This window comes from Nannospalax galili, unplaced genomic scaffold, assembly GCF_000622305.1.
Source record: "Nannospalax galili isolate Female #2095 unplaced genomic scaffold, S.galili_v1.0 scaffold312, whole genome shotgun sequence".
NCBI classification, from domain to species: Eukaryota; Metazoa; Chordata; class Mammalia; order Rodentia; family Spalacidae; genus Nannospalax; species Nannospalax galili.
The window spans coordinates 1,591,300-1,617,872 of record NW_008335967.1 but is presented as its reverse complement, the minus strand read 5'-3'; the positions used below and the strand labels follow the sequence as shown (position 1 = coordinate 1,617,872).

The 26,573-nt window shown below is 43.3% G+C and overlaps 1 protein-coding gene across 1 annotated transcript in view; it reads right to left on the bottom strand.

Annotated features, from left to right (window-relative positions):
• The window catches only part of Lamb1 (laminin subunit beta 1), a 72,283-nt gene that overhangs the window by 12,738 nt on the left and 32,972 nt on the right, over window positions 1-26,573 (bottom strand). Inside the window, exons 14-25 of the mRNA XM_008830713.3 lie at window positions 26,022-26,157; window positions 24,749-24,907; window positions 23,677-23,804; window positions 23,357-23,480; window positions 22,766-22,970; window positions 21,810-21,953; window positions 20,671-20,902; window positions 17,300-17,463; window positions 16,079-16,303; window positions 14,894-15,108; window positions 14,188-14,284; window positions 1,338-1,707 (exon numbers count right to left, since the gene is read on the bottom strand). Of these exons, the coding sequence (XP_008828935.1) occupies window positions 1,338-1,707; window positions 14,188-14,284; window positions 14,894-15,108; window positions 16,079-16,303; window positions 17,300-17,463; window positions 20,671-20,902; window positions 21,810-21,953; window positions 22,766-22,970; window positions 23,357-23,480; window positions 23,677-23,804; window positions 24,749-24,907; window positions 26,022-26,157 (2,199 nt within the window). The remainder of the gene's footprint in view (window positions 1-1,337; window positions 1,708-14,187; window positions 14,285-14,893; window positions 15,109-16,078; window positions 16,304-17,299; window positions 17,464-20,670; window positions 20,903-21,809; window positions 21,954-22,765; window positions 22,971-23,356; window positions 23,481-23,676; window positions 23,805-24,748; window positions 24,908-26,021; window positions 26,158-26,573) is intronic.

The window sequence follows — 26,573 nt, the reverse complement described above, 5'->3', positions numbered from 1 at the left end:
ATTACTAAAGCCTAAGAATGCCACGAATGACACGGACAGGAAGAACAAGCACTGAAGAGCGTCATGAAGCTTAGCTTAACTCTATTCAACGACTTTTTCAGTGTTTCACTTTGATTCAGTTTTCATTTCTTCTCATACCTCAAAAAAATACTGTAATTAAAAATAGTATCTAGGCCGGGGCTGGAGAGATGGCTCAGTGCTTAAGAGCACTGGCTGCTCTTGCAGAACACCTGGGTTCAAATTCCAGGACACGTATGGTGGCTAACAACTTTCCATAACTCCAGTTCCAGGGGATCTGATTGATGTTCTGTTCTCTGCAGGCACTGCATTGACACAAGTGTACTTACACACATGCAGGCATAACACTCATACACATAACCTGGGTCCTCTGGAAGAGGAGCCAGTGCTCTTAACTCTTAACTGCTGAGCCATCTCTCCAGCCCGAGAGAGAGAGAGAGAGAGAGAGAGAGAGAGAGAGATTGTTGTTTTGAATCAGGTTCACACTGCATAGCTCAGGCTGGCCTCAAACCTGTGATCCTCCCGCTTCAGCTTCCCCACTATTAGGATCTAAAGGCCTGTGCCACAGCACTCAGCTCACTTTCCTTTTTTGTTGTTCAGTTTTAAGTCTTACTGTGCTGTCTGGGGGACTCCTTTGTGGCAGGACAAAGGTTAGAAAATATGACCCCTGAGAAGTCTGGCGTCTCAACTAATCCGCATTGCTTTAACTGGCAAAAACAAGCAGTACTAAATATCCAGAGAAGGCCCAAGGATGTTTTTTCTTTGCAGAGATTTTATAATTAGATCAATGAAGCCCTTTTTTAGTGGACCAGTAGCTGAATGGCAAAATAATTTGGGAATAAGGAGTTTTATTTGTGGTGATAAAAGTTCCTTAGTAGTAGCAATACTTATAATAACAACAATTTAGATTTGTAATTTTCCTGCAATTATGTTATAATTTTATAGATAGATCCTTGTGTTTCGTTGTAGGGTAGAGGCAAGAGAGTAGAGACTCAGGAATTAAGTGTGCCACCTGCATTCACAAGCCTAGCACATGGTCTTGTGGATGTGCCTCAGATTCAGTTTTGCTGAATGATAGCCTTCTTTGCAAAACAGAGCACTGAGTCACAAATTTTCTCCAGCCTCCAAAACTTGGTCCCTGGTGATGTGTGCATGTTCACTCACCCAAATGCTCACAGTGGACACCCTGATAAACAAGGGGCCCAGATCCTGTTTAATAGAACCAAGCAAACATACAGAAGTACCACACTGGGAAATTTTGATTGCTCAAAAGTTGAAAAAAACATGGTGAGTTACTACTCGGCTCATTAGCTACTTACTCTGCTTCCTCAAAGAGACTCCCAATATTTTTCAGTGGTTCTGCTGCTGGGCTCTGGGCCAGGATGTCTCTTATCTCACTGACTTTCTTTTCCACAGAGTCCACGGTCTCCCGGTAAGGCCCGATCACACCGCTGATCTTCAAGGCCTTGGCCTTCTCCAAGAACTTGTGGGTTCTGTTGGTCAGCTCAGTAATGATCACATCCCAAAGAGCGAAGCACTGGTGACAGGGCGTGCAGTCAGGGAAGACCCCTGAGTACCCTCGGGTGCACTTGTCACAGCGTGGACCCTCAACACCTTCTACACAGACACACTGGCCTGTGGTCTGGTCGCACTGTGGTGTCTCAATGCCCCTGGGGTCACAGTCACAGGCTGGAAAGGAAACAAGCAATGCTAGATGACCTACTAGATCACAAGGCTCAGTGACAAGATTTGGTATTAAGAATTCTTGGCTACTGTTATAGACTGCACCAAATTCCTGCACACAGGACAACCCCTATTGACCCTTTCTTAATAAGAGTAATAATAATTAGAAAACTTATAGTTAACCCTTACTGTGTATGTATCGGGCATTGTAGAAATGTTTTACCTGTATCACGACATTGAACCCTTACAGCATTCCTATGGGATAGGCAAAATAGTTACCATTGTTTCAGAGATGTGGTTTGGTTTCTACATGACCTGCTTCCAAGTCTCACAGCAAGGAAAAGGTCAAGCCAGTTATCTGTCTCAGCACTCTGTTCTTCAGAGCCCAGGGCCTTCATCCTACCTCTGCCTCCCTCTAACTCTGAGCTCCCTTACAGTAGGACAGTATAGGCAATTCTGATCATATCCTGATGTTAGACATTTTCTAGAAGACACATCCCAAAGGAGCAGCACCTGAATAACTGCCCATCCCTGCTCTCAAACTGAAGCAGACTGTGATAAACTTGATCAAAAGAAAACTAAATCTGAACAAATTCAAAATACCTAGTTTAAAGTTTTTCACTACATATAGTCTATCTTATATGTATCTGACACTGTGATAAACACCCTCACAGTATGAACACCAACTTGTAAAAATATCAGGGGTGACCCAAAGAGGCCTTGGGAACCATTCAGTCCCAACCTGTGACTGGTTGAATGTGGTCAGCACCTTACCCAGAGCCAAATGAGAAAAAAGTGAAATCATGCCTGGCAGGGAAAAATCAGCATTCCTAGCCAACAGCTGTGACTGGCATCATGCCCTCACATTACAATGTCTATGCCTTTAGTGTTCTAAATCTCAGGTTACCAAATTATTTTTTATATCGACACTTGAAAGTTCATAACGTTTGGAGAGCTTGAACAACAAATGACCTGTACACCCATCTCTGGCCTCAAGCCTATTCTGGGGAAAGGTGTGAAAGTTAAGTAAATCTGCATTCTTATTTCCCTAAGCAGACTTTGGACTCCAAGGGAAAGTCATTTTTTCACTTGGCACCAAGCATAGAATTAACTTGTATTTGAAAGTTCAATCATCTTTGCCAAATGAGGTCCTAAACTCATTTACAAGCACTCAAGAGGCTTTTACACATTTTGGTAAGAGAACCTGAGTAAAGACACAGTGTTGACTGTGGCAAAGCGTAACACCCGGACTCTCAAACATTTATGAAATTTTGCATCAGTAGCTGCCGTTTGCCCTGGAAAGATTTTCTGATGCAGTATCTTCCAGAATCTGTTAGACTGACAGTCCTGGGGGGACTAACTTCTCTGCTCTTTCAACCCACAAAGATGTTTGTGGCCTGGAAAGACTGCTTGGCCCTTGCCACATCCTGCTTTGTATTGTTCCTTTACCTGTTTATCACATTTGAGCAGGTTTAAGAATCCAGCACTGGGGCTGGAGAGATGGCTCAGCAGTTGAGAGCACTGACTGCTCTTGCAGAGGACCCAGGTTTGATTCCCAGCACCCATATGGCAGCTAAAAACCATCCATGACTCCAGTTCCAAGGGATCCAGCACCTTCTTCTGACTCCAAGGACACTGCATGACATGGGTGCACTTACACACATGCAAGCAATACATTCATACCCATAAAATAAAAATAATATGTTTAAGGAAAAAAAAAATCCAGCACCATGGTTCAGAACATAGCTGAAGACAGAGGCTTAAAGTCCTGTGTTCCCAAAACTCCCACTGTGATCTGGGGCAAAGGACAGAAAAAATGATTGCTGAAACAAGCCAGGGCTTTCTCATCTACAGCAAGGGTTATGCTTACAACCTACCTTATGGGACTGTCTTCAGAAAAGATCACTTATTTCTAAAGTGTTTCTTGCAATAGTAGCTGGTTTACAGCAAGCACTGTAATAAACGTTAGATTTAATGTCACTTTCTGTGTCCTTTCAAGTGTTTGGTGGTCTCTTGCTCAGTGTTACTTGATTACATTCCACAGGATAAAAGGGTGAAAGTGTGGCCATTGTCTTAGGTTTATTTATGTATTTATTTGTTTATCTGTTTATTTGTATGTGTATGTGTGTATGTACTGATTGTCTATTATGTGCACCATACAGAAGAGGCCAGAAGAGGACATCAGATCCCCTGGAGCTGGAGTTACAAGCAATTGTGAGCTGCCTACTGTGAGTACTGGGAACTGAACCTGGGTCCTCTAGAAGAGCAGCCAGTGCTCTTAACCACTGAGCCTTCTCTCTAGCTCTACTATCTGAGGTTTATTTTTGTGTATTTTCCTGTAACATGATTATTCAAAAGTTTAAAGTTTAGACTATTTCAGCTTTCAACTTTTAGGACTATAAAATATGCTTTCCTTGGAGTCTTGAGTTATTAAAATTAAACTCTGGGATTTCAAAAATTAAACCAAAATAAAAACCAGGTTATATCTATCCAAGTATCTTAGGTACTTGTCATTTTTACTATTTTGTGGAAAGCATTCACTTACTAAAGCAGGAAGCAACTTGAGTTGTAAATCACTTTAAGGATATATGATCCCTGTACTATTTGCTCTATATGGTCCTTGAAAAAAGAATTCCATGCTCAAGATAAATTTGAGAAGTTTTTTTTTTTTAATCATTCTTTTGAAGAGTAAGAAGAAATTCCAAGGGCTAGAGAGATGGCTCAGCAGTTAAGGGCACTGGTTGCCTTCACAGAGGACCCAAGTTCAGTTTACAGCACCCACATGTTAGATAACAATCGTCTGTCTGTACCTCTACTTCTAGGGGATCTGACACCCTTTTCTGGCCTCTGCAGGCACTGCACACTTGTGGTACACTTACATACATGCAGGCAAAACATTCATACACATTAAGTAAAAAATACATAATAAATAAATTAAGAAGAAATTCCAGCACTCGGGAGGCAGAGGCAAGTCAATCTCTATGAGCTTTTGGCCAGCCTGGTCTACACAGTCAGTTTCTGACAAGTGAGGGCTACAATGAGATCCTGTCTCAGAGAATGAGGAGTTAGGGGGACGAGAGAGAGGAAGAGGGCAACTAGACAGCAAGATGATGATGCAAAAAAGAAAAAATGAAGGGTATGGTGGTATATGGCCTTTGTTTAATTTCAGTGCTCAGGCAGAGCAGGCAGACCTTGTGAACTCAAGGTCAGCTTGGTCTACATGAGGAATTCTAGGACAGTTAGGGTTACATAGTAAGACCCTGTCTCAAAACAAACAAACAAACAAAAACAAAACAAAACAACATTTTAAGGAGCCATACGAATTCTTTTTTGGATGAGCTGGTGACTCAGTGCAGCTGCCAAAGCAGGAAAAAGACTGTCTATTTCAAAGGGAAAACTTTGGCTATTTATAAGATTTTAATTTCAAGTAGTTAGAGAAAAAAATTTTTAAGTTGACATATCAGTTGAATATTCTTCAAAACTCTTCAGGTAGAAAGGAAGAGACCAATGGAAAAAGGATTAACAACAGTTGCTGACAAGAAGTCTTTGTGCCATTAAGGCCTCAGATCCAAACTTGGACAGTCTTCTGCTGATGGCAACACCAAGTTGCCAGCCCAGGTTTGGGGACTACCAATGTACTAGTGCAATGGGTATTTCTCACATGTTTAAAACCAAGGGACAGAAAGTAAAACTGTGAGAAATTCCTGGAAACATTACCAAACACCTGCCAAACAATAACTATACTGGAAAAGTTGACTTTGCAGGCCCTGTTTCATTAACGTCCACTTGAGAAAGGCTTTTATATCTGAATAACTGATCCCAGTGAATAGAGTTCAACTATCCACTCTTGGAGAGAACAAAAACTTGTAGTTGGCATTTCCCAACAGAGTTGTGCATGGGCCACCTCACATCCTCTGTTGTAGGAGAGAATATGTGCTGTCTCTTGGAATTTCCAGAATATAAGAATAAACCATGTGGGATACTGGAGACCCAGTTTGGCATGCTCATTGCCCACCTGTAAAGTAAATTTCCAGATTATCCGACAGTTTCACCCCTTATTGGGGATCTTCAGGCCTCTTATAAGGAGCCTATAAGAAGAAGCCTGATACTGAGGAGGAACTTAAAAAGTGCTCCAGAAGACTGGAGAGATAGTGCAGTTAGTAAAGCGTTTGCTGCATAAGCATGAGGATCTGAGCTGGATCCCCAGAACCCAAGTAAAAAAAATCCTAGTGTGGGGGGCTGGAGAGATGGCTCAGCAGTTAAGAACACTGGTTGTTCTTGCAGAAGACCCAGGTTTTGCACTGAATATATAAGCATTTTGTTATTGTTTGCATATAAGATACACTTGTACATCCAGAAATGAGTCTATTTGTGGTCACTTAAACTTGTAAGAAGCCTGAAATTTTGATTTTTTGCCACTGCTGTAGACCTATTATCCCACTGAACCACATATTCTGAATTCCGATTTCACAGTAGAAGCTAGAAAGATAGCTCAATGGTTAAGAGCACTAGGGGCTCTTGCAGTGGACCTGGGTTCGAATCCCAGCACCCACATGGTAGCTAACAATTGTCTGTAACTCCAGTCCCAGAGGATCCGACAGCCTCTTCTGACCTCTGCGGGCATTGCATGACATGAGTGCACATACCTACATGCAGGCAATACACGCATACACATTAAAAAAAAAAAATCCTAGTGTGGTGATACAGACTTGGAATCCCAGCCTTGGGGAGGCAGAGACAGGCAGATCCTGGTGACTGCTGGCCAGCTAGCCTAGTATAATTGGGGAGATCCAAACCAAAAACAAGGATAGCTCCTGAGGAACAACACTCACAGTTGCCCTCTGTCCATCATGCACATGAACATACATGTGGACACGCACCCACCCACATATGAATATACACATGTGCACATGCACACACATATATACAGAGATGTGTTCCAGAGTAAAAATCTAGACATAATGAAAGCTTAGGAACTACTCTGTGATGTCTGCCGCCAAGAGTGAATAAAATCTACAATACAATGGACATCTGTTTACTAAAAGAAGACTTTTTATCAACTTAGAATGATCCACAAGGAAACAGTTTTCTGGACTGCTGGTCAGTTACTCACATGTACTCACAGCATGCACAAGTCCTGTGTAAGCTCAAACCAGACAAAATCTCAGCACAGACATAAGGAAGTGGGTAAGAAACTCCAATCTAACCTAAGGAAATTTTGGCAACTGATGGTTGCTGGGAGCAGGAGAAACAGTCTCTTTTAAGGATGGGATTCTTGGGCTCCAGTGGATGGACCCATACTGAAGGACATTTGGAGATACAAATTACATTCTATAGGCCTTATTATATACGATAAAGTACACTAAATTGGGCAGGGGGCAACAAGGGTAGATAGGTATGGATAAGGGAGGGGATCTAAATACCATCAAATTATATCATATAAAAAACAGCAAAAAGTCAATAAAAAATAAAAAAAGGAATGATGTTGTGAAAAAATTTAAAGATAGATTCATGCAAGTGGATGATGGAAGAAAGACTGTGTTGTCACAGGGTGTTCCATCCTACTAACCACAAGGCTTATACCTGTATCTGACTGGGCTACTCTTAAAAAAAAGTGTCTATTCAAGGGACCAGCAGATACAGCCTTCATGGGTGGTCAGGAGACAAGCCTTGTACTTGAGGTAGGATCTGTTGCTGCTCAAATGATTAGCTGGCATGACCATAAAGAACTCTTCTGTTGTTTGATTTGGGAAGAACAATGGGCTCGGGTGAAGCAGTACACTGCACAGACCTTTTAGAAAGGACTACAATGGTGCATGGACACACTGAAGGAAAGAGACAAGGTCCTGACTGTAGAAGAACTGAAAGCTGCTTGCACATCTGCTGCTTATGGCTATTTCAGACATGCTGGCCTTGCTCATAGCCAGTTGCACAACTATGTCACCTTTGACCAAGTGCTGGACCACAAAGGAAATCCAGCTGCTGATTTGCTGTACACCTTCACTAGAATCAGCTCCATTGCATGGCTGGTATTGCTGAAGAAGTACTGAAGAACTGACGCTCCAGAAAGCTGCCCACAAAGCAAGACCGTTCTGGACCATAAGGAATGGCAGCTAGGCATTTTTTTGTCTCTGAGATCTTTGCAAAAGACTTTGGACAACTTATTTTTCCATATTCTCTGGGACTGTATTTATGAGCTGGCAACTACTTTCCTGACTGCTTTTCCCCAAGTACTTTCTATGACAACTGCCCTCGTGTGCCATGGGAGCACACTGAACATGGCCATGTGGCAGATGCTGCTACGTGAAGCAGTCGCTGCAGTGACGGCCAAGGGCTCAATGTCCTGGGAATAAAACCTGCCCAAAGGTTATAATAGTTCTCAGGCTGAGCACTGTGTGTTTTTAACCTAACTGGTTATTGCCAATGTTTGGCTTTGAGCTTTTTTTACATTCATGTAGATATAAAAATTAGTAAAGAAAATAGTGCAACTAAAAAATAACTCCATTTTTATCTGTAAATATTTAAATATATTCTCTGTTCTATAACTGTTTTCTTATTTAAAACATAATTCCTAAGAAGTAGATACATGAAGAATAGTATACCATTTTTTTTTGTTTGTTTGTTGAGACAGGGTATTCTTATACAGCCCTGACTAGCCTGGAATTTGATATATAGACCAGGCTGGACTTGAATGCACAGAGATCTTCCTGCTTCTGCCTTCCAAGTTGCTAGGATTAAAGGCGTGTACCACCATGCCTGGCTTATTGCACCAATTTAAAAATGCTGGAACTTAGACAAGAACAGCAAATTGATATCACAGTGGGAATTAGTGTATGTATCTATTTTTCAGACACTTAAGGTTTCTGCTTCTTTCCACCTTTCCCTCTTTTTGAGACCTCCTGCTACTGAGCAAAGCCCACCTTCAGTAGTCTGGCATGAAGGCTTTTCACTACCTGGTGAAACCCAGTCCCCCAGAACTCCAGCAAAGGTGCTTTTCTAAGGGATCCTTATTGTGACATAGCCATATTGTCTTTTAGCTAGGACAGTAATGTCCTCTCTCTAAACACCACAGAGTACCAAGCTTGTGGAATGAACAGGGAGCCTGGGCTCTACAAGTCTGGCCTCTGATCCCAGCTCTGTCCTCAGAGGCATGACTTTGGAGAAGTCACTTAACCTCTGAGCCTGAGATTTGTCAACTGTGACAGGGAGGCCATATTTACCCCTGTAAGTTATTTGTTGCAAGAATACAATTGAGAATATAATATAAAACCTGCCTAAAAATGCTTAGCACCCAGAAGATTCTCTGAACGTTGATGTACTACTCTATTTTCCCAAATTGCCTGTAAATGCTTCCTTTCTAGAAAGAAGCTATGTCACCTTTCCATTGTGCAACAAAGCTGATGGTTCACCTTTGTACTGTAAACTGAAATCTGCCTTGGGATAGAGAAGTGCTGTGTCCTGACAGTCAGGTAGTGGGTTATCTGTTGTCCCCTGCCTACAAGCATCACTGGTCCCCAGGACTTGCTTCAAGGCCAAAGACTTGTTGATACTTTGCATGGACCTTTCTATTTCACTAAAAACAAGGAAATATAGGGCTGGTTCAGCTGGTAGAGGCAACTGGCACCAAACCCGATGGCATGACGTCAATCCCTGGAACTCAGATGGCAGGAGAGAACCAACTCCTGCAAATCGTCCTCTTAAGCAAAGGAATCTTAGATACCTTTAACCCCTACATGTGCTTTTCACTTTTCTGACATTCCTACCTTTCCTTTTTCTGACCTTCAATTAACAGAACTTCAGTTCTGAAATGAAAGCTGCTGGGTGACTGTGACTTCACTGCAGAAATGAGCTCTCGTCTTCCCTAGGGGTTATCATCTTTTATGTGAAGACTAAAAGAGTAAATATGTAAGGCTGTGCTGGCTATTTTTTCTAACATGCCTCAAATCTGGTGCTGGAGTACAAAGGTAGCCACAAACAAACTATCAAGAAATGGGTGCAGGCCAGGCGTGGTGGCTCATGCCTTTAGTCTCAGCACTTGGGAGGCAGGGGCAAGTGGATCTCTGTGAGGTCAAGGCCAGCCTGGTCTACACAGCAAGTTCAAGGCCAGCTGGGTCTACAAAGGAGACCCTGTCTCAAACAAAACAAAACAAAAATAAAAAAATAAAGAAAAGAAAAAGAAAAAAAATGGGTGCAAAGCTTTATTTACCAACATGGACAGTGGGATGGGTTAGGCATTTGCCTACAGCATGCTCAACTCATGTATACCCCACACTTCTGGAAACACATGTTCTGTCCTTAGGATTATATAAGGTTTCTCCCTCTTAACAACAGAATTTATGGTTCTCAAAGGCTCAAAGGAAGTCTCATTTTCTGAACTATAACAGAAGTCATAAAGAAAAAAGTGGGTAGGCTGGACTTGGTGGTGCACACCTGTAATCCTAGCACAAATAAAGACACGAGGATATGGAGGTCAAGGCTATCCCTCACTATAAATGAATTTAAGGCCAACTTGTCCTACAGGAGATCCTATCTCAAAGGGGGCAGGGGAGGGAAGAGGACTGTGGAAGAATCTCAACCCAAGAAAAGAATGTAGGCATTCTAAAGATGAACGTGTAGGCAAAGAATGTATGGTGCTTTTCTTTTTCTTTTGGTGGTACTGGGGGTTGAACTTAGGTCCTCCCAGATGGTAGACAAGCGTTCTACCACTGAGCTATATCCCCAGTCCAGCACAGTGTTTCTCTACTATCCAGAGCCTCTCTCCTGTGCCTCAGAGTTATAGCTTCCCTGGATGTAGACCACTGGCCTCTCCATGGAGCCAGTGGCCATACACAGGCACTGAACTCCTTCCATTTGCAATCTATGAATGGACAGAAAGATTCCTCCTGTGACCCTGACCTCCACGGGCACAGTACAGAGCTCCAGGGTGCAATTTACTCCAGCACACTCAGCACTGGAGAGATGAGATGCCATCCTAGCACAGTGGTGGGCTTGTTCAGATTTGGCACGATTGGCCAAGAGCTCCAAGCTTCCTGGACAATAGGAACATTCAACCACTTGTATGTTGGAGGCTCAAATCATTTGTCTTTTACATAACTACATTTTTTTTCCATAAGGAGAATACTTAGATATGACCCAAGTCTTTCTATAAGCATATTGTTTGCTAGATGGCAGCAGAAAGTCCAAATTTGTGCTCTCCAACAAACCATTTCAACAGAAAATATATTTGGCAATTAATTACATAATTCCAGAAGAGAGTTTGTTCTTTTCCCACAGTGCCATCTAATTTCGGATGACGTTTCTTGCTATTGCTGATCTCTGGACCTAGTCCTTCAAGTTCTGGTCCTCTACTGCTAGTGCATTCCAGCAGAAACAGAACCCTGAGCCTTGTCTCCTTTTGCACTGCTGCCCCTGCCCTCACAGCCCACACTGTGTTGCTGCCACTTCCATCTACACATAGCCTTGAGGCTGGTGATGGGCACCACACTATTAGCTGCTGTCTCCTCTCTGAAGGCTTTGTAAATAATGAGCACTTTCCACAGTGTGTCAAAGGCACTGGCAGTCCCACATGTTCTTATTTAAGAGCCTGCCTGTGGCCTGTGGACCTGTTATCATCTTTGGCCCTGGGTACCAAATGCCTATAGCATATGTTCCATCATGATGATAAGCCACATTCTCCCCTTTCCCAAATGTCCAAAGTCCCTTCCTCCCTGCTCAGTCACAGAGATGGAGGAGAGATGGTGTGGACCTTAATGTTCAAAATAATGTGACATTTTATAACTGAATTGCCAACATTAGCAACTGGGTCTAGTATCTTCACCCCACACCTTCACACTTAGGGAAACGAATCTTCCTGTTCCCCATTTGAAACAGAAGAGGTTGGAACAATGGCAGGAGTTAGCAGGAAGCAAGGAAAAAATGGAATAGCTACTCTAGCTCCCATCAATCCCTGCTGGGGTATTTTTCACTGAGCTCACATCCTAAGAGAAGCTTATAGTATTTCCAAGGGGCTTGAAACCAACTTTTTTGCTGTTTGGATGGGCTGCAGGGATGTGATGACTAAAAAAAATTCTAAGGGTGGAATGTGCAAAGATTTGAGATTAAGCTTTATAAAGCAAATTCTGTGTGTATTTATTTTGAAAAGTATGTATCTGCAGGTAGACGCACAGAGAAAGAACTAGAATGATCAACACTAAACTGAGTGAGAAAAGTGCATGCTTCTTCGTCCTCTAATGCAGAGGGAGTGCCTGAGTTGAAAGTGGCAGCTGGCTCCAGAAACTTGTACTTCACAGTGGAACCTCTCCACCTGCCTGCTCCCTCCTGCCCTGGAGCTACTAGGATCCAACTGGCATAATGATTTTTGTTGTTCCCTCATAGCAAGTCTGGTTATCTTAAAGAGAAAAAGGAAATACAAAGGGACTAGCAGAAAGGAACAGCACATCCTGTTTCAACACGTTCCCTATAATCCCCATTTGGCATTGCAGGGCAGGCTTGTTTTTCCTGGTTATCAGTTGTGTACATTATGGGGCTGACTTTTCTTCTAGATAAAATGAACAAAGAAGTTGGTGAACATCAAAGCTATGAATCTCACTCTTCAAAGTTTCTATGGCAAGATCTAACTTTGACCTAAACATGACGTGGGAGTCTAGAAGCCTTAAGACCGCACACAGATTTGCAGAGAAAAGTTTAAAGAAAAGATAAAAGGGCAAAGAGAAAGGCTCTGTGTAGTCCACCAGCAGTTGACGGACTTGGATTCTGGGCAGAGGGCTTTCATGCTAATAAGGCTACCAGAGACAAAGGTCAGAGAGCTTTCATAGCCAAGGCTATTTTGCCAATGACACATGCTGATAGAATCAGGGTGTGAGCAAGACAGAGACATTGTCCAAAGAAAAACCTAATGCTTGGGGTGTTGTAAGATGAGGAATTAAACAGATTAGTGATTAGTGATCGGGGCCCTGGAGAGTCCACATTTTAAGGAGGGTCTTAATATAGGGTGACACCTTGGAGTAGCTGGTCCCCTGCCTATCAGGACCTTCTAATGGAAGTGAGAAAGTCATGCTTTATTAGGAGCCTACATCTGGGTTAGAGAACTACAAATGGAAAAGCACTTGTTAATTCACATAGCAAACATCATCCCCATGTGAAACAAACCTTGACCTAAGAGGTCCACACAAATCCTCTGGCCAAGCCTCATTGAAAAAAAAAACAAATCAGATGCAATTTGTTCAGGTCTTGGCCTGTTTCAAGTTTTCCTGCTGCTAAGGCACATGGTTTCTAGGTTTCTGGACTTTTATGGGAGACCCTGAATGAGCATCTCACTTGAGGATCTCTTATTTCCTGGTACCGTTGTATCCAAAACAGAAAAAGGTCAATTACAAATTTTTAGTCCAATAAGTATCTACAATTTCATATGGGCAACAAAGAAAAATATACTAAAGAGCATATAAAACTGTGGTGAACAATGGAAACTATGGGAAATAGTTATCCAATTGTATATCAAAAACAGAAGGAAACAAAGATTGGGTAGCATTTAAATAGCTTACAAAATCTTTGTATAAATCTTTTCAAGATCTAAAAGTAACTTGCCCGGTCAAAAGAAGTTGTAACATCATAAAAATTAAGCTCCTTAGGATTCATATAATTTTATTAAGTTGGGTTGTTTTTGCATTTTTGAGATAGGGTCTTGCTATGTAGCCCAGGCTAGCCCACACCTTCTGCTCTTCTTGCTTCAGGCATCTGAGTGTTGGTACCTACAGGCCCAAGCCACCACAACTGGCAGTAAGTTTCTGTCAAGAAAATGTCCAATTTCTCTCAACTTATGTGAGAATCTGGGTTTGATTCATGTTGAGAAGACTTGGACCCCAACTACAAATTTCCTTGGCTGAACCTGAAGACTATACCTCCTCACCACCCGCCCCAATTCTCACTGGTGTGGACATAGCATTAGCACCCGGGTCACCAGTCTGCCTGATTCGTTGCAATCAACTGATCTTATCAGAATAACCATCTATCTATACGTGTGTTGTCAAGGAAGCTGGCTACAAAATATTACTCAGATAAGAAAACAAATCAAATTGCAGACATACATGGCTCAAATAGTCCCACTTTGGTGCCCTTGGTGTGACGCTGAAGGAATAAGCACATCTACTTTTTCCTAGATATACACACAACTAGATTAGAAACTCTTACATAGTAGCAAATGCCTTTAGTCTCAGCACTGAGGAGACAGAGAGGTAGGTGGATCTCCATGAGATTGAAGCCAGCCTGGTCTACATGGTGTGTTCCAGGCTAGCTGGGGTTACAGAGAGACTGTCTCAAAACAAAAACAAAAAACAAAACAAAACCAGAAAATCTTTTTAAAAAAAACAACAAGCACAAACTTCTTGTGTAATTTCAACTGTACTTTAGAGTTTACCAAAGGCCCTTGCAGACTCAAGATCCCTGTTTCCTCCCAGCCCACCAAAGACTCAGCAGCAGGCCCGGCCTTACCTCGGCATTCCACATCAGGGTCTCCCCAGAAGAGCTCCTGGCACTCGCTGCAGGTGCGGCCTCCAAAGCCCGGCATGCACTGGCACTGGCCTGTGAACTGCAGCCAGAACACAGACCCTGGTCAGGTGGTTTCAAGGGAGAAGCCAGCTGTAGTTCCCTGACCCCAGCTACCAGGCAGAAGTGGGATGATCAGCCTGGGGGAGAAGGCCCCTCACCAGCACCTCCTAACTGTTCTCTTGCAACAGGGCTTGGAAAGGTCTATAGGATGGTAAGATTTATGTTTCTTCTCTTTAATCTTCACAGATCAATACCAATCCTAGGCCTCCAGATCACTAACTTTGGAAGAGAGTCACTTTTAGCCTATGTAGTAAATAACAGCACTTTTTGCAGTGCTGAGGATGGCTATGCAGCTACTCTTTCTTTGAAGAGTAGTTAAGAACAGTGTCTAATTTGGGAGTCAGAGAAGAGAGAGAAATGCCTGTCCATTCTCAGATGAGCCCGCATCCACAGCTGGGATGCTGCACTGAAAAGCTACAGTTAAATGAGGACAGTGACACTGCCTCAGGCAAGGGGCTCAAGTGAGAGCTGACTGCCAGTTCATGCTGTTTGCCAAGCTGTGTGCAATGTTCCCCTAACTGTGACAAAGCTATCTGCGGGCTAGTGGCTAGTGTTTGGTAAAGGCCTCGCCCCTGGCCCAGCCCCTCACCTCGTTGCAGGATGGCCCGAAAGAGTGTGCACCACTGCAGCTACATGGCTCACAGCCGGTCCCACTGGCCAGCTGCCAGGTGTTGGGGGCACAGTGGTCACAGTTCTGCCCAATCACATTAGGAAGGCACAAGCACTGACCAGTGGCTTTGTCACACTGGCAGTCAGAACCATTACAGTGCTCCTTCACAGTGCCCAGGTAATTGCAGACACACTCTGAAATAGAACAGCACCATCAAATTGACATCTGGGCACATTCACAAACAACAGGCATGCAAAAGTTAGCTGCATCTTAACAGCTAAAAGTTTCCTTCTCCAAATCTCAATCTTGATGCAAGAAGGACAAAAAAAATGATGCAAAATAATCTAAGATTACTGGTCTTTAGAAGTTCTTGTGATTGGCTACACAGCTCTGACACCCCCGGGAGACGACACGCTCACATGAAATACAATGGCAGATTCTGCTTGCTGAGGAATATTTTCATAATATGCAGATTCAAAAAAGTTGGTGGTGAGTCATTTTGAAATTGAAGATTTAATTGGAAATAATCAAAAATATGCCAGTGGGAATGGAGACATCCAATGATCTCAAACTCCTGGCAGGAAACAGCCATAGTAAGTGCTAGAAGCAACAGGTTGAAATGAAGCCCATTAACCTAGTAAGACTTTCAGGAATCCTGCCCTGCTGGTCCCCAGCATTCCACACATGTTTTATAAACAAAACACAGAGGCCTGGGGGCTTTGTGGCAGAGAAAGCTTGGCTGATCTCCTGATAAGACAGAAATAGGAAGATCTGAAAGATTTTGCAGGTTACTTTTTTCTCTGCCCTGGCAGAGGCTCTGAGCCATTAATAACATCAGGGAAGTATGGGCCACCCACAGCGGCATTCAAGGTCTCTAAGACCTAGCCAATCAGCAAGTTCAAGGAAAGAACACAACAAGGATGCACTCTGCTGTGTGGCATTTATCTTGGTGACAACCACAATCTCCCCTGGCCCAGAGCCACATCTTGAGACTTGTCTTACCAGAAGATGAGGATAGAAAGAAAAAAAAATTCAGTCTCATCTTTCATTTGTTGACTGTAAAATTTCACCTCACTGAACAAGTGTTTCCCCATGTGAAATAAGTACACCAACAACAGACCCAGATGATAAGGAAAGGGTGGTGATCACTGTGATGTATCTTACTTCTACAGTCCTGGCGGAGGGCATCACCATAATACCCATATTGACAGAACTGGCAATGGTCCCCTTCCGTGTGGTACAGGCACTTGAGGCACCTTCCAGTTTCCTTGTCACAGGCCTCTGGATCTGTTGTGTCAATGTTGTGGTGACACTGGCATGGCTGACATGACCCCCCAAAGTCCGAGGGATTGCCAAAGAATCCAGAGGCACAGTCGTCGCATCTGGAGCCTATTGGACAATAAAACCAAGCACAATGTTCAGTTTAAGCTGTCTAAAGGTCTGCTCACCAGCCCACTGGCATGCCGGCCAAAAGGTTCCAACCAGGTGGTGCTTTCTGTCACCTCACAATTTACTAAGCCTAGAGCCTGGGATCTCAGAGGCGAAAGAGCTGTGAGGGAAAGATGTATTCTGTGGTCTTCAACACAGCTTGAGTGGCCTCAGAGGCCACAGCAGGACAGCTATGACAGCCTTAGCTTCTGGTTATACCATACTAGGTATACTAGGTGGAGCATACTAGGAAGGAAACAGCCATGGAAGAAGTGGATTTGATGCTAAATCCTAACCCAAATATTATATAAAAATGGGAAAAAAATCAGTGAGCCTCTGTGAGCAACCTGTCAAGAGATCTTCAGTGATGACCCAGTTTCCCACAAAATCCTAAAATGATACTCAGGAAGAATTTCCTGGGCTGAGCATGAGCCAATCTAGCAATTGATCAGTAGCTTCAAGGATGAACTAAAACAAAGCTAAGCTCTCTCTCACAAGTGGCTGCATCACTGTTAGCAGCCCACGTGAGCAGAATGACAGTGAGCATATTCAGCTTTGGCCTGTCCTTTCCTGGTGATTCCTAGGTGGTCTTTTCTTCCTTTAGCCCACTGTTGGGTCACCTCGTAGCTTTGAGGTACTGCCTAGGAGTGAGGTATGGGAAAGAATAAAATGATTCTTCCTAGTTAAGAAAAAAATCATTCTTGAGGATTTTTACGGCTTTCAGTGTTTGCTATACTGTCAGTTTAATACTATTCTCTTCCACACTCAAAAACTGACTCTGCCCCACATGCCACATATGGGACATAAGAATAGAAACTTTCTGACTCTCTTATTCTTTAATTAAGGATTGTAAAGTTGTATTTAATTGGCTCACTCTTCATCTTTTTCTCATTAATAATGAAGTAAAGACACATCCTTTCTTCCCTCTTTGCTCCCCAGCGTATGGGCATGACTTACCAATGTACCCGGGATCACAAACACATGCAAGCTGGAAAGTAACGGGGTCTTGGTAACAGCTCCTGGCAAACTGGCGTCCACTGTCAGGACCATCTGGGCAAGGGCAAGGGCGGCAGTGATCTCCAGACCCAATGATGGGGTCACCGTAGTAACCATCCAAGCACCTGCATTGGTTGAAGAGAGTGAGGCATAACACAGAGTCAGAAGAAACCTGTCCCAAGAAAAGGCTTAGAAACTGTGTTCCATTTGAGGATGTTATCACTCGTTCCTCATGTTCACACATGCAGGACTTTGCATAGCAGCAGTGGTTTTCAAACTGTAGTTATAATCAGAATCCCCTAGAGGGCTTGCTTAACAGATTGCTAGGCTCCTCCACCAAATATTTTGATTAACTAGGTTCCTTGTGGTGCTGATGCTAGTTGATGTGGGAAACACACTTGCAAGACCACTGTATTATGGTGATATCCCTGGATTCATGTGGTCCCTCATTCGCTGCTCCCTATGAGCACCCCACTGACCCACTGACTGCCTGCCTGGATTTAGTTCTGCTTTCTCTTTGCCTCAAGGAGTCATTGTCAGCATGGATTATTATTGTTAGCCACTGTGTGTTAGCATGGTGGAGGTCGGGGGCGGGGTAGGTAAATGGGTTGGAGTGGGGGGTGGGGAGGAGATACCTAATAAGCTAGTAAGCTTATCATGGCTATAGGTTTAAAAAAGAAAATTATTGACACAATGGCTATAGATTTAAGCCAACCTGCCATCCAGCTTTTTCTAGTAACAAAGCTGATAGGAATGCTCTGCAGCTGTGACTCCTGAGTCCATCCCTTACATGGTTCCAAACTTGGGCAGGAAAGAGGGGTGTTATATATAAACTTTCAAATCCACAGGTCCAATCTCCTCCCTGTTTAAGACAGAGCATGTGTGGAGCTTAAAGGGTTTGTAAAGCTCACACATCTAGCTAAATAATGAGCCAGGATTTCAATTCAGCCTCCTGGCATTTAGCAAGTAATTAACTTCCTGTGTCATGCTTCTGACCTCGAGGTAACTAGGTTGCTAACTAGGTTGCTTTTTTATTCTCCATAACATAAAAGTTTGAAGGAACTTTGGAGATCATCAGTCTACCCTGGCTATTACACACACAGGAAGCTGGATACTCTTATTTACCCGAGGTCATAAAGCAAGTGAAAAGCAGAGCTGGCCCTGCAACTCAAGTTTAAGGATTTCCAGTTCAGGGTACTGTTCATTTGTTTTATTGTTTGAGACAGAGGTACTAGTCTAAAATGAGGGAGAAGGATCACAAAATAGAAGAAAGCTATTTGGAAAATATTAACTATGCATTAAACATTTTGTATAACAGTATCTGAGGGAGTTTCTGAGACCTTTCTAGGTGAAATAAAAGCCAAGATGTCGTGACAAAATTGCAGTGTTCATTTCCTGCCTCTCCCTGTTCCTCCTCCTGAAGGAACATCTGACCACATAGTTTCTTTTTAGATTAATGGGATTAAAACTTTGATCATCTGGGAATGAGGAACAGAATGATATGAAATTTGCTCATATTGGACAGCAGATTTTAATGATTTAATGAAGTGTTATATCCAAACCTAACACTAAGAGCCTTTCCTTCTCCACGTCCTCTCATTCTCCACAAGAAATCAAAGCTCTTTATAAACAAAGCCCAAAGCCAGTTGTAAATATCAGCCCAAACTATTTCCACAGGATGTGCTTTCAAGTACATCCTAGTGTGCCTCTTTTCGAATTGGCATGGTAGATTCGCATTCTTTGTTTACCTTTGGTTTCTTATTCTGCTCACTCCTTGTTAATCTATTTTTTTTATCTATCTCTTTCCCTCATATTAATCTTCTATCTTCTGAAAGAATCAACGAAGAAAAATTTAGGACAGAAAACAAAGATGACACCAATATATTAATTTCCTCCTTTCACTCTTATGTAACCATTTCCTGTATTTTGGAGGGGGGAAGGGGGTCTTTTTGAGACAGAGTCTCCCTGTAGACCCAGCTGGCCCAGAACTCACTATGTAGACCAGGCTGACCTTGACTCACAGAGATCCACCTTCCTTTGCCTCCTGGGAATGCTGGCATCAAAGGCCTGTGCCACCTTGCCCTAGCTCCCCTTATTTTTATAATACAATTTTGTAGCTGGAGTAACTGATTCATAGGAGTAGCCACTGGAACCTCCAAATTCCTGACTATCACACTAGTACTAAGCCAAGAACCATTCATTTGCTTCATGAACACCTTGATGCTTTACACTGACCACATACTGAATTTTCATTAACAACTCCTTCTCACTGGATGAGCATCTTTATCACTGGCTAAGGCACTCAAGTTTCAGAAGTGGCTTTTTACAACAAACTCCCATGTACAGTGGTTTAAGGCAAGATTTAGTGACATAGAAAGGTAGAGACTCATCCCTGCCGAAGCAGGTCCTAACAGTCTGCATTTCTCAATCAGCAATGAACAGTATAAGGCAGCACATAGGTTTTTCAAACCGACTACGTTTATCCACTGAGTTAAATTGCTGTCACTGGAGGCATATTCTATGTCCTATTATTTCTTTCTTTTTCTTTTGCCAGTATCTACCTAGTCCCAGTCCACCTGGAAGTCACTATGTGGACCAGGCTGGCCTCAGTCTCACAGAGATCGGTCTGCCTCAGTCTCCCAAGGGTTGGAATTAAAGGCGTGTACCACCACGCCCAGTGTCTATATCCTATTCTTAAATCTATCTGTATCCATAATAATTACTCAATTAGTATTTACTAACTGGGGGACAGCTCTACTTTGCTCATTTTATGTCTCCTGGAAACTGACTTCATACAATGTTTTGAAAAACAAAGCTATTTAAAATGACTAATCCCTCTTGGATGTGCTTTCTGCTTTGACCCAAATTAGGCATTAATATTTCTTAACTCTCATTCAAAGCCAGAAAGTTCTGAGGTGGATTTCTCATAGATCTATAGTGAACACCAGGGCAACTCCCAAAGGGCAGACTCAGGGTGGCTGTGACCGCTGCTGCGGCCCTAGCACCAGAACAGTGCTGGACACAAACCAGATGTGAACTACATGTATACTGAATAAATGAATAAGTTCCTAGAAAATACCGGGGTAGTCAGAAATTAACCATTTAGAGTTTAGAAGAGATTAATTCTGTGGCTTGTCTAAGATAATGCTTACTTAGCCAAAGATGATGTCATTCTTTCTTCTTTTTCTTTTTTTCCAGACAGTCTTGGTCTCACTATGTAGCCCAGGCTTGCCTCAAGCTCCTGATCCTCTTGCCTCTGCTTCCCAAGTGCTGGGATGCCAGCCATCGCGCCCAGTATGTTATCTTGCTTTCATGAGGCTGTGCCCACATACCTTTCACAGTTATGGCCCGTAGTGTAGTCCTGGCAGCTCAGACACTCCCCTGTCACTGAGTCACAGTCTTCAGCATGACCGTTACATTGGCAGGGCTGGCAGCTGGGGAAGCCCCAGTAGCCAGGTAGGCATCGGTCACACTGCCGTGCGTATATTCCCTGGAAACAGTGACACTGGCCAGTGACAGCATCGCAGAAGGCACTGACAGATCCTTGCAGGTGGCAGTCACAAGCTGTAGACACAAGGCAAACAAAGAACTCTTTATCCCAAACTTCCCTACAATAAGCAGTGAGAGGAGCAAACTATGCAGAACTTGGGTCTAACAAAGATTTATTTGGTCTGTTATTTGTAGGTAGCTCTGCTTTGAAATTAAAATTACATTTTTTTTTTCTCCATAGTTATGATGAGATGGTGGTAAATAAAGCAAGTGCTGAAGGAATGATAGAAATTATAAGAAATCAGTGTTCTGTAAATGGTGGGCACTGCAGGACCTGCTGATTGGTCAGGAAAAAAAAAAAAAAAACTTATCTGAGAAGAATGACACAACCAAAGAGCTCTGCAGAGGGAGGGAGGAAAAAACAAGACAGCCACAATAATGCTTCTGTGACCTCGGAACAGCACTGTTCAGACACAAAGGGCAGCTGTAGTTGATGTCTAGTAAGTAAAATATAGTATAGATGTTCATAAGGATTTTAAGTTATGTGATGGATTGAATTATCTTTAAGCCATTCAGGAGATTTCTATGGAAGATCTGCGATCTAAACTGTTAATGTTAGCTATTTCAGAGAACTTGCAAAGAATGTCTAGTTCCTGTGTGTCTTAGGAGTTACTAAATAAGAAATGTGCATTATTACCTGTCAACTTTTATGAGAACTTTTGCAAACGAATCTGTAAGCAGGTAGCTTATATAGAGATTGAGAATGTGAGTCCCTTTTGTTTAAATTTTAATGTTTTAATATTTATTACTTTTTTTTTTTTTAAAGAACTCTTTAAATAGAGATACATGCCCTCATAGGCACTCGACCCCAGTTCATAATGTTTCAATAGCTTCAGGGTGAAGCATTGCCTATAGAAGTTAGGGAAGCCCCAGGATCACTAGGTTCATCTGAATTCATTACAAAGCTTCTTAATACACCTACGTTTGCATCCATTGGGGCCAAAGCCAAAGGTGCCCGGGGCACACCTGTCGCAGGTTCTTCCAACCACATTTGGCCGGCACTGGCACTGGCCTCCGTTGGGGTCACACACAGAACTCAGGGAACCCTGAGGGTCACATTCACAAGCTGCAGGGAGAAGACAGGTCAGACTGATGACATGGGCAGCACATCACACCTGCCCTGGAACTGGTCCTCTGCCTCCCCTCAAACTCTCCCTGACCCTTTCACCCCTTTTTTACTTTGTCTCCTTAAAAATGTCAGTTAAAAAATAAAATCACCCTATGCTGACTGGGAGAGTGCAAACAGGGTAGTACTGGCAGATCAAAGCAGTTTCTCTAGGCAGGAGGGTGTAAAGTTTTCTCCCCTTTCCTCCATAGCTCAGATATCAGAGGACATTAGACCTCTGTAACTCTTGGGAGTTGGCCTGACCTTTCACAGACAAAAACATATCTGATGCCTCTGATTCTCAAACCCCCATGTCTATAGCCTACAGGCTACATCCGACATAGTTCTCCCTAGTTACCTCTTATTTGTATATTTCTTTTAAAGATTTATTTTTATTATTTAAAATTGTGTGTATGTGGGTGGGGTGTGTGTGCACATGAGTGCAGGAGCCTACAGAGGCTAGAGGTATTGGATTCCCCTGGAGCTGGAGTTACAGGCAGTTGTGAGCTACAGGATCTGGGTGCTGGGGACCCAGAGCAATATGTACTCTTAACCACTGAGTCATCTCCTTAACCCCTTTATAAATCCTTAAATACTGATTCCATCTTCAATGGCGCTTGATCACTAAAACATTTATAAAAATAAAGACAAACCCATGTTGAGACACTAAGTCTTGTGTGCTGTCTCACACAGACCTTCAGGACATGCATCCTATTACACCACCTGGTGCCAAACACATCCTGTAGCCACTGCAGCTGCTAAGCGACACCTACCGAGGCCTGTTTGGTGAATCAGGGCAGAAATGCTGAAGATGATGTTTCTGCAGACATCCGTCATTGGTGTCTTCACCACACTTCTGCTGTTCTCCAGACACCGGTACCTCTGGAAGGTTTCCCAGACACTGTTGGTGACCTCCCCATCTCCTGAGCCTCCAACGGTGAAGATGTCCAGGGACTTACAGTAGGGCATGAGAACTAGCTGCAGGGGACGAAAACAACAGAATGTCCTCACAGAGGTGCCCGCATCATCAGGTAAATCCAGTAATCATGTCTAAACCCCCATGCTGTGCTCCTCCCCCAACACTGTTCTGCAAATCTTCCCAGTCTTAAAGACTCTGGCCAGAAAATACCAAGATATACTTCACATTGCTTTGTGGGTCCTGAAATAATGTTACTTCATGAAGCACCTCATGTTTGGAGGGAAGTGGGTTGAATGCATCCTTCCCACAAGTTAGACTATTATAAACAAAGAAACTGGAGGGTAGAGGACTCATTCTGTCTCACCGCCTGGCACTGCCCCTCCATGCAACGCAAGGCAGCAGCTGGACACTTTCTTGCGTGTGTGGAAAGGAGCCTGGCACTTACTGAGTCGATGAGCGTGTAGGGGCTCTCCACGTCACTATCAGAGGAGGTGTACTGTGGCAGCTCCAACCTCACAGTGTAGTTCATCCCCTTCTCAAAGCACACTGGGCGAGGGAGAACCACGTATCTGCCAAGTCAAGAGAGAAGAATGACAAAAAACAGCTTTTAAGCTTGATGAAAAATAAAAGCTCTTTGGTGATAATTCCAATGGAAAACTTCCGTAACCAAGGCTTCCCTCTGAAATGGTAACTTGATTTGCAAGGTACCAGAAAGATGAATGTAGGTATTGGTTTTATTGTGCTGCAAACCATTGTCACACTGACCTTGAGCCTGGTGATAAGGACACCACCTGATTGTCATCATCAGGAACAGTGTTACCACATCGGCTGCTGGTTGGAATCTTCCCAGGTCGCTGGACGGTGATGACAGCTTTCTCCCAGTGGTCAGGCAGCTAGAGCAGGAAACAAACAACTGAAGGGAACAGCTGCATGAGCCCACTGCAGCCCATCCAGTTAGGAAGACCTCTCCAAACTGGTCAATTACCAAGTTTAAACAGAAAACACAGGCTGCTTTCACTTCCCTCTGTCACTTCCTCTGCTACTAAGCTCCAGCCCGAATCCCTTCAACTCTTCTCCTTGCCTCTTCCCAATGTGTCTTTCTGTCTGCTCTCAAACCGCTCATGTAATAACAATCATACCCCCCCCCCCCAATAATATACAGTCCAAATGCCTTTGCTGGTCCTGGCATTTTTCCCAAGAGCAGCTGTAACCACATCTAGCTCTGTGAAGGATTCTCAACGAACACCTCTTCATTTCTGCTCCTTTCTTCACTTTCTATCAGTATGCCAAACTCCACTCACATACTGTATGGAACCAAGCACTGAAGAGCCTGAGAGAAGAGGACTGAGTCCCAGGCTAGCCTTGGCTGCAAAGCAAGACCCTGTCTCTAAAGAAAAATACAAATTAACAAAAATTCATACCCATACTATAAGGCCTAGGTTTGAGTCTGTTTGAAACATTCTAGAAGCCCTAGCTCAGTGTGCCTGGTATATGACTTGTTCCATCTTCTGGTGCCATCTTCAATTCTGCTGTCATGCTTCTAGACTTTCACAGCAGTTGGGGGACAGCCACTGTCAGGCCTTAGGAGGAGAGTTTCTCATACACTCTTACTACCTTAACACTGTCAGGCCCCACAAGAGATCACTAAATGTTTGAGAAGCTTGATTCAAGGTAGATAGAGAAGATTGCAAAGCCAGTGGCTAATCTATTCCAATGCAAACCTGACCATTCACAGAAAAATCTAGCATCCATTAGAAGTACTGCTAACACTCTACCCTGCCTCACTTCACACACACACTTCCGCCCCCCCAGGGCCACTGAGGGCTTCTTTCTTCACCTGTGGCTCATAGCGAATTAGGATGTCATACTCCATGGAATAGGGTATGTTGTCAATGAAAAACTCCAGGTAAGCCCCCTCAGGCACACGGACAAAGCCAGCTCCGGTCCAAGATGGAGTCCGGTCCTGAATGTATTGCCGCTCCACCACGCTGACTCCCTAAAGACAGAAGGAACACTAGTTATGCCTTACAGGAAATGGCATTGAGATACATTTCACAGCCAAAGAAGTCCAAGGATTCAAAATGTGGCTATATTCTGTTTCTTACAAACTTCCCAGAAGATGTAAAATTTAATATATAAACAGGTAATTGGTTTGCTTTACTTTGTGGTTAGAGTAGTCTTGTGACATTGGAGATGGAACACCAAAGGTGGGGATCTACCTTACATGACATAGGCAGGGGGATAAATATAAAAAGAAAATCCCAACTGCTCATCAGCATGGCTAACAGTGATGAAGTACTCCCTGGATTCTCCAAGGCCAGCCCCATATCTACTAGTTTGTCCTCCTATCCTAAGTACATGCTAATGAGCGCTCTCTACCAATGAATCCATTCTGATGAACTACAGACACAGCTACTACACAGAAGTCGTGGCTGGTCATTTCCAAAGATGGCCATCATCATTTGCTTTCTTCCTTATACCTATGAGGAGCTTTACCCACCAAGAAGCACAGCCAATGTTACCCTCCCTGTGAACAATGCTAACCTCAGATTTGTGACTAATAGAATGTCAGAGGATGACATTTTAGGACTTAGAGATCTGGCAGTTTGTTACTTCCTCACTAGAAGCCAGAAGTCAAGTGACAAGTCTCACTGTCCTGATCCTGCCATGCTGTGAGGAACCTCAAGAGAACAGCCTGGAGAGGTCAGGTGGGGAGAAAGAGCTCTCTTGCTGTGCCAGTCATTGACGCTAAAGTGCCAGGCAGACATTTTATGTCAGTACGTTTTGGGATGCTGAAACACATTTGAGCATACATGATGTCAGATCTACAATAACTCTGGAGCACAAATAGAATAATGGAAAATACTTAATCGTGCAGACATATTAACCAAAAGCTTTATTAGGAAATGCTCCAAAGTCTACTTGTGAGTCCCAGATTGACTTAGTTTTAAATAAAAATGTTTTCAAGAAAGCATGTCTCCGCCCTTATTTTATGTTCACCAATGAAAACTATAAAATGCTTCTTAAACAGCATCTTTAGAAGCACAGATATGTCACAACAGTCCCCCATGAGATGCTGCTTTGCCAGTCTGCCACACTTCCCTACTTACAGGCCCCAAATTGCCTTCCTCAGCTTCATAGATGTAGTGGTCCAGAGTGGTGAAGTAGTAACCGGATTCCACCTCGTTGCACTGCCGCCCAATCATATGAGGCCGGCAGGAGCACTGGCCTGACTCCGCAGAGCAGCTATGGGAAGGAGAGAGCAACTGAGCTTACTGTGGGCATAAAACTAACCCACTGGATGCAGTCCTGTATTTGCCATTAAATATATTGTGGCATAAGATGCTTATGCAGAATTTTTATTTCACTCAAAAAGTAAGTGCGTGGAAAAATAATACCTGTAAATGAATCCAAAAGTTAGCCTAAAAACACGACCCCGAACATTCTTTGTGGTCATTTTGGTTTGACCTCTCTTCCCCACTGCTCCCTCTCTGCAGCATGTTGAGACTTTCCACAGATACAAACTTTCTTCCTTTGGCATCTTGTATCTTTTGCTTCATCTCCTTTCCTTTGCTTCAGACCTACTTACCCAGCTCCTTGAAGGACATCTTCAATTTGGCTGTCCCAGAGGTGTCCCGAACCAATGGCTCCAAAAGGCATCG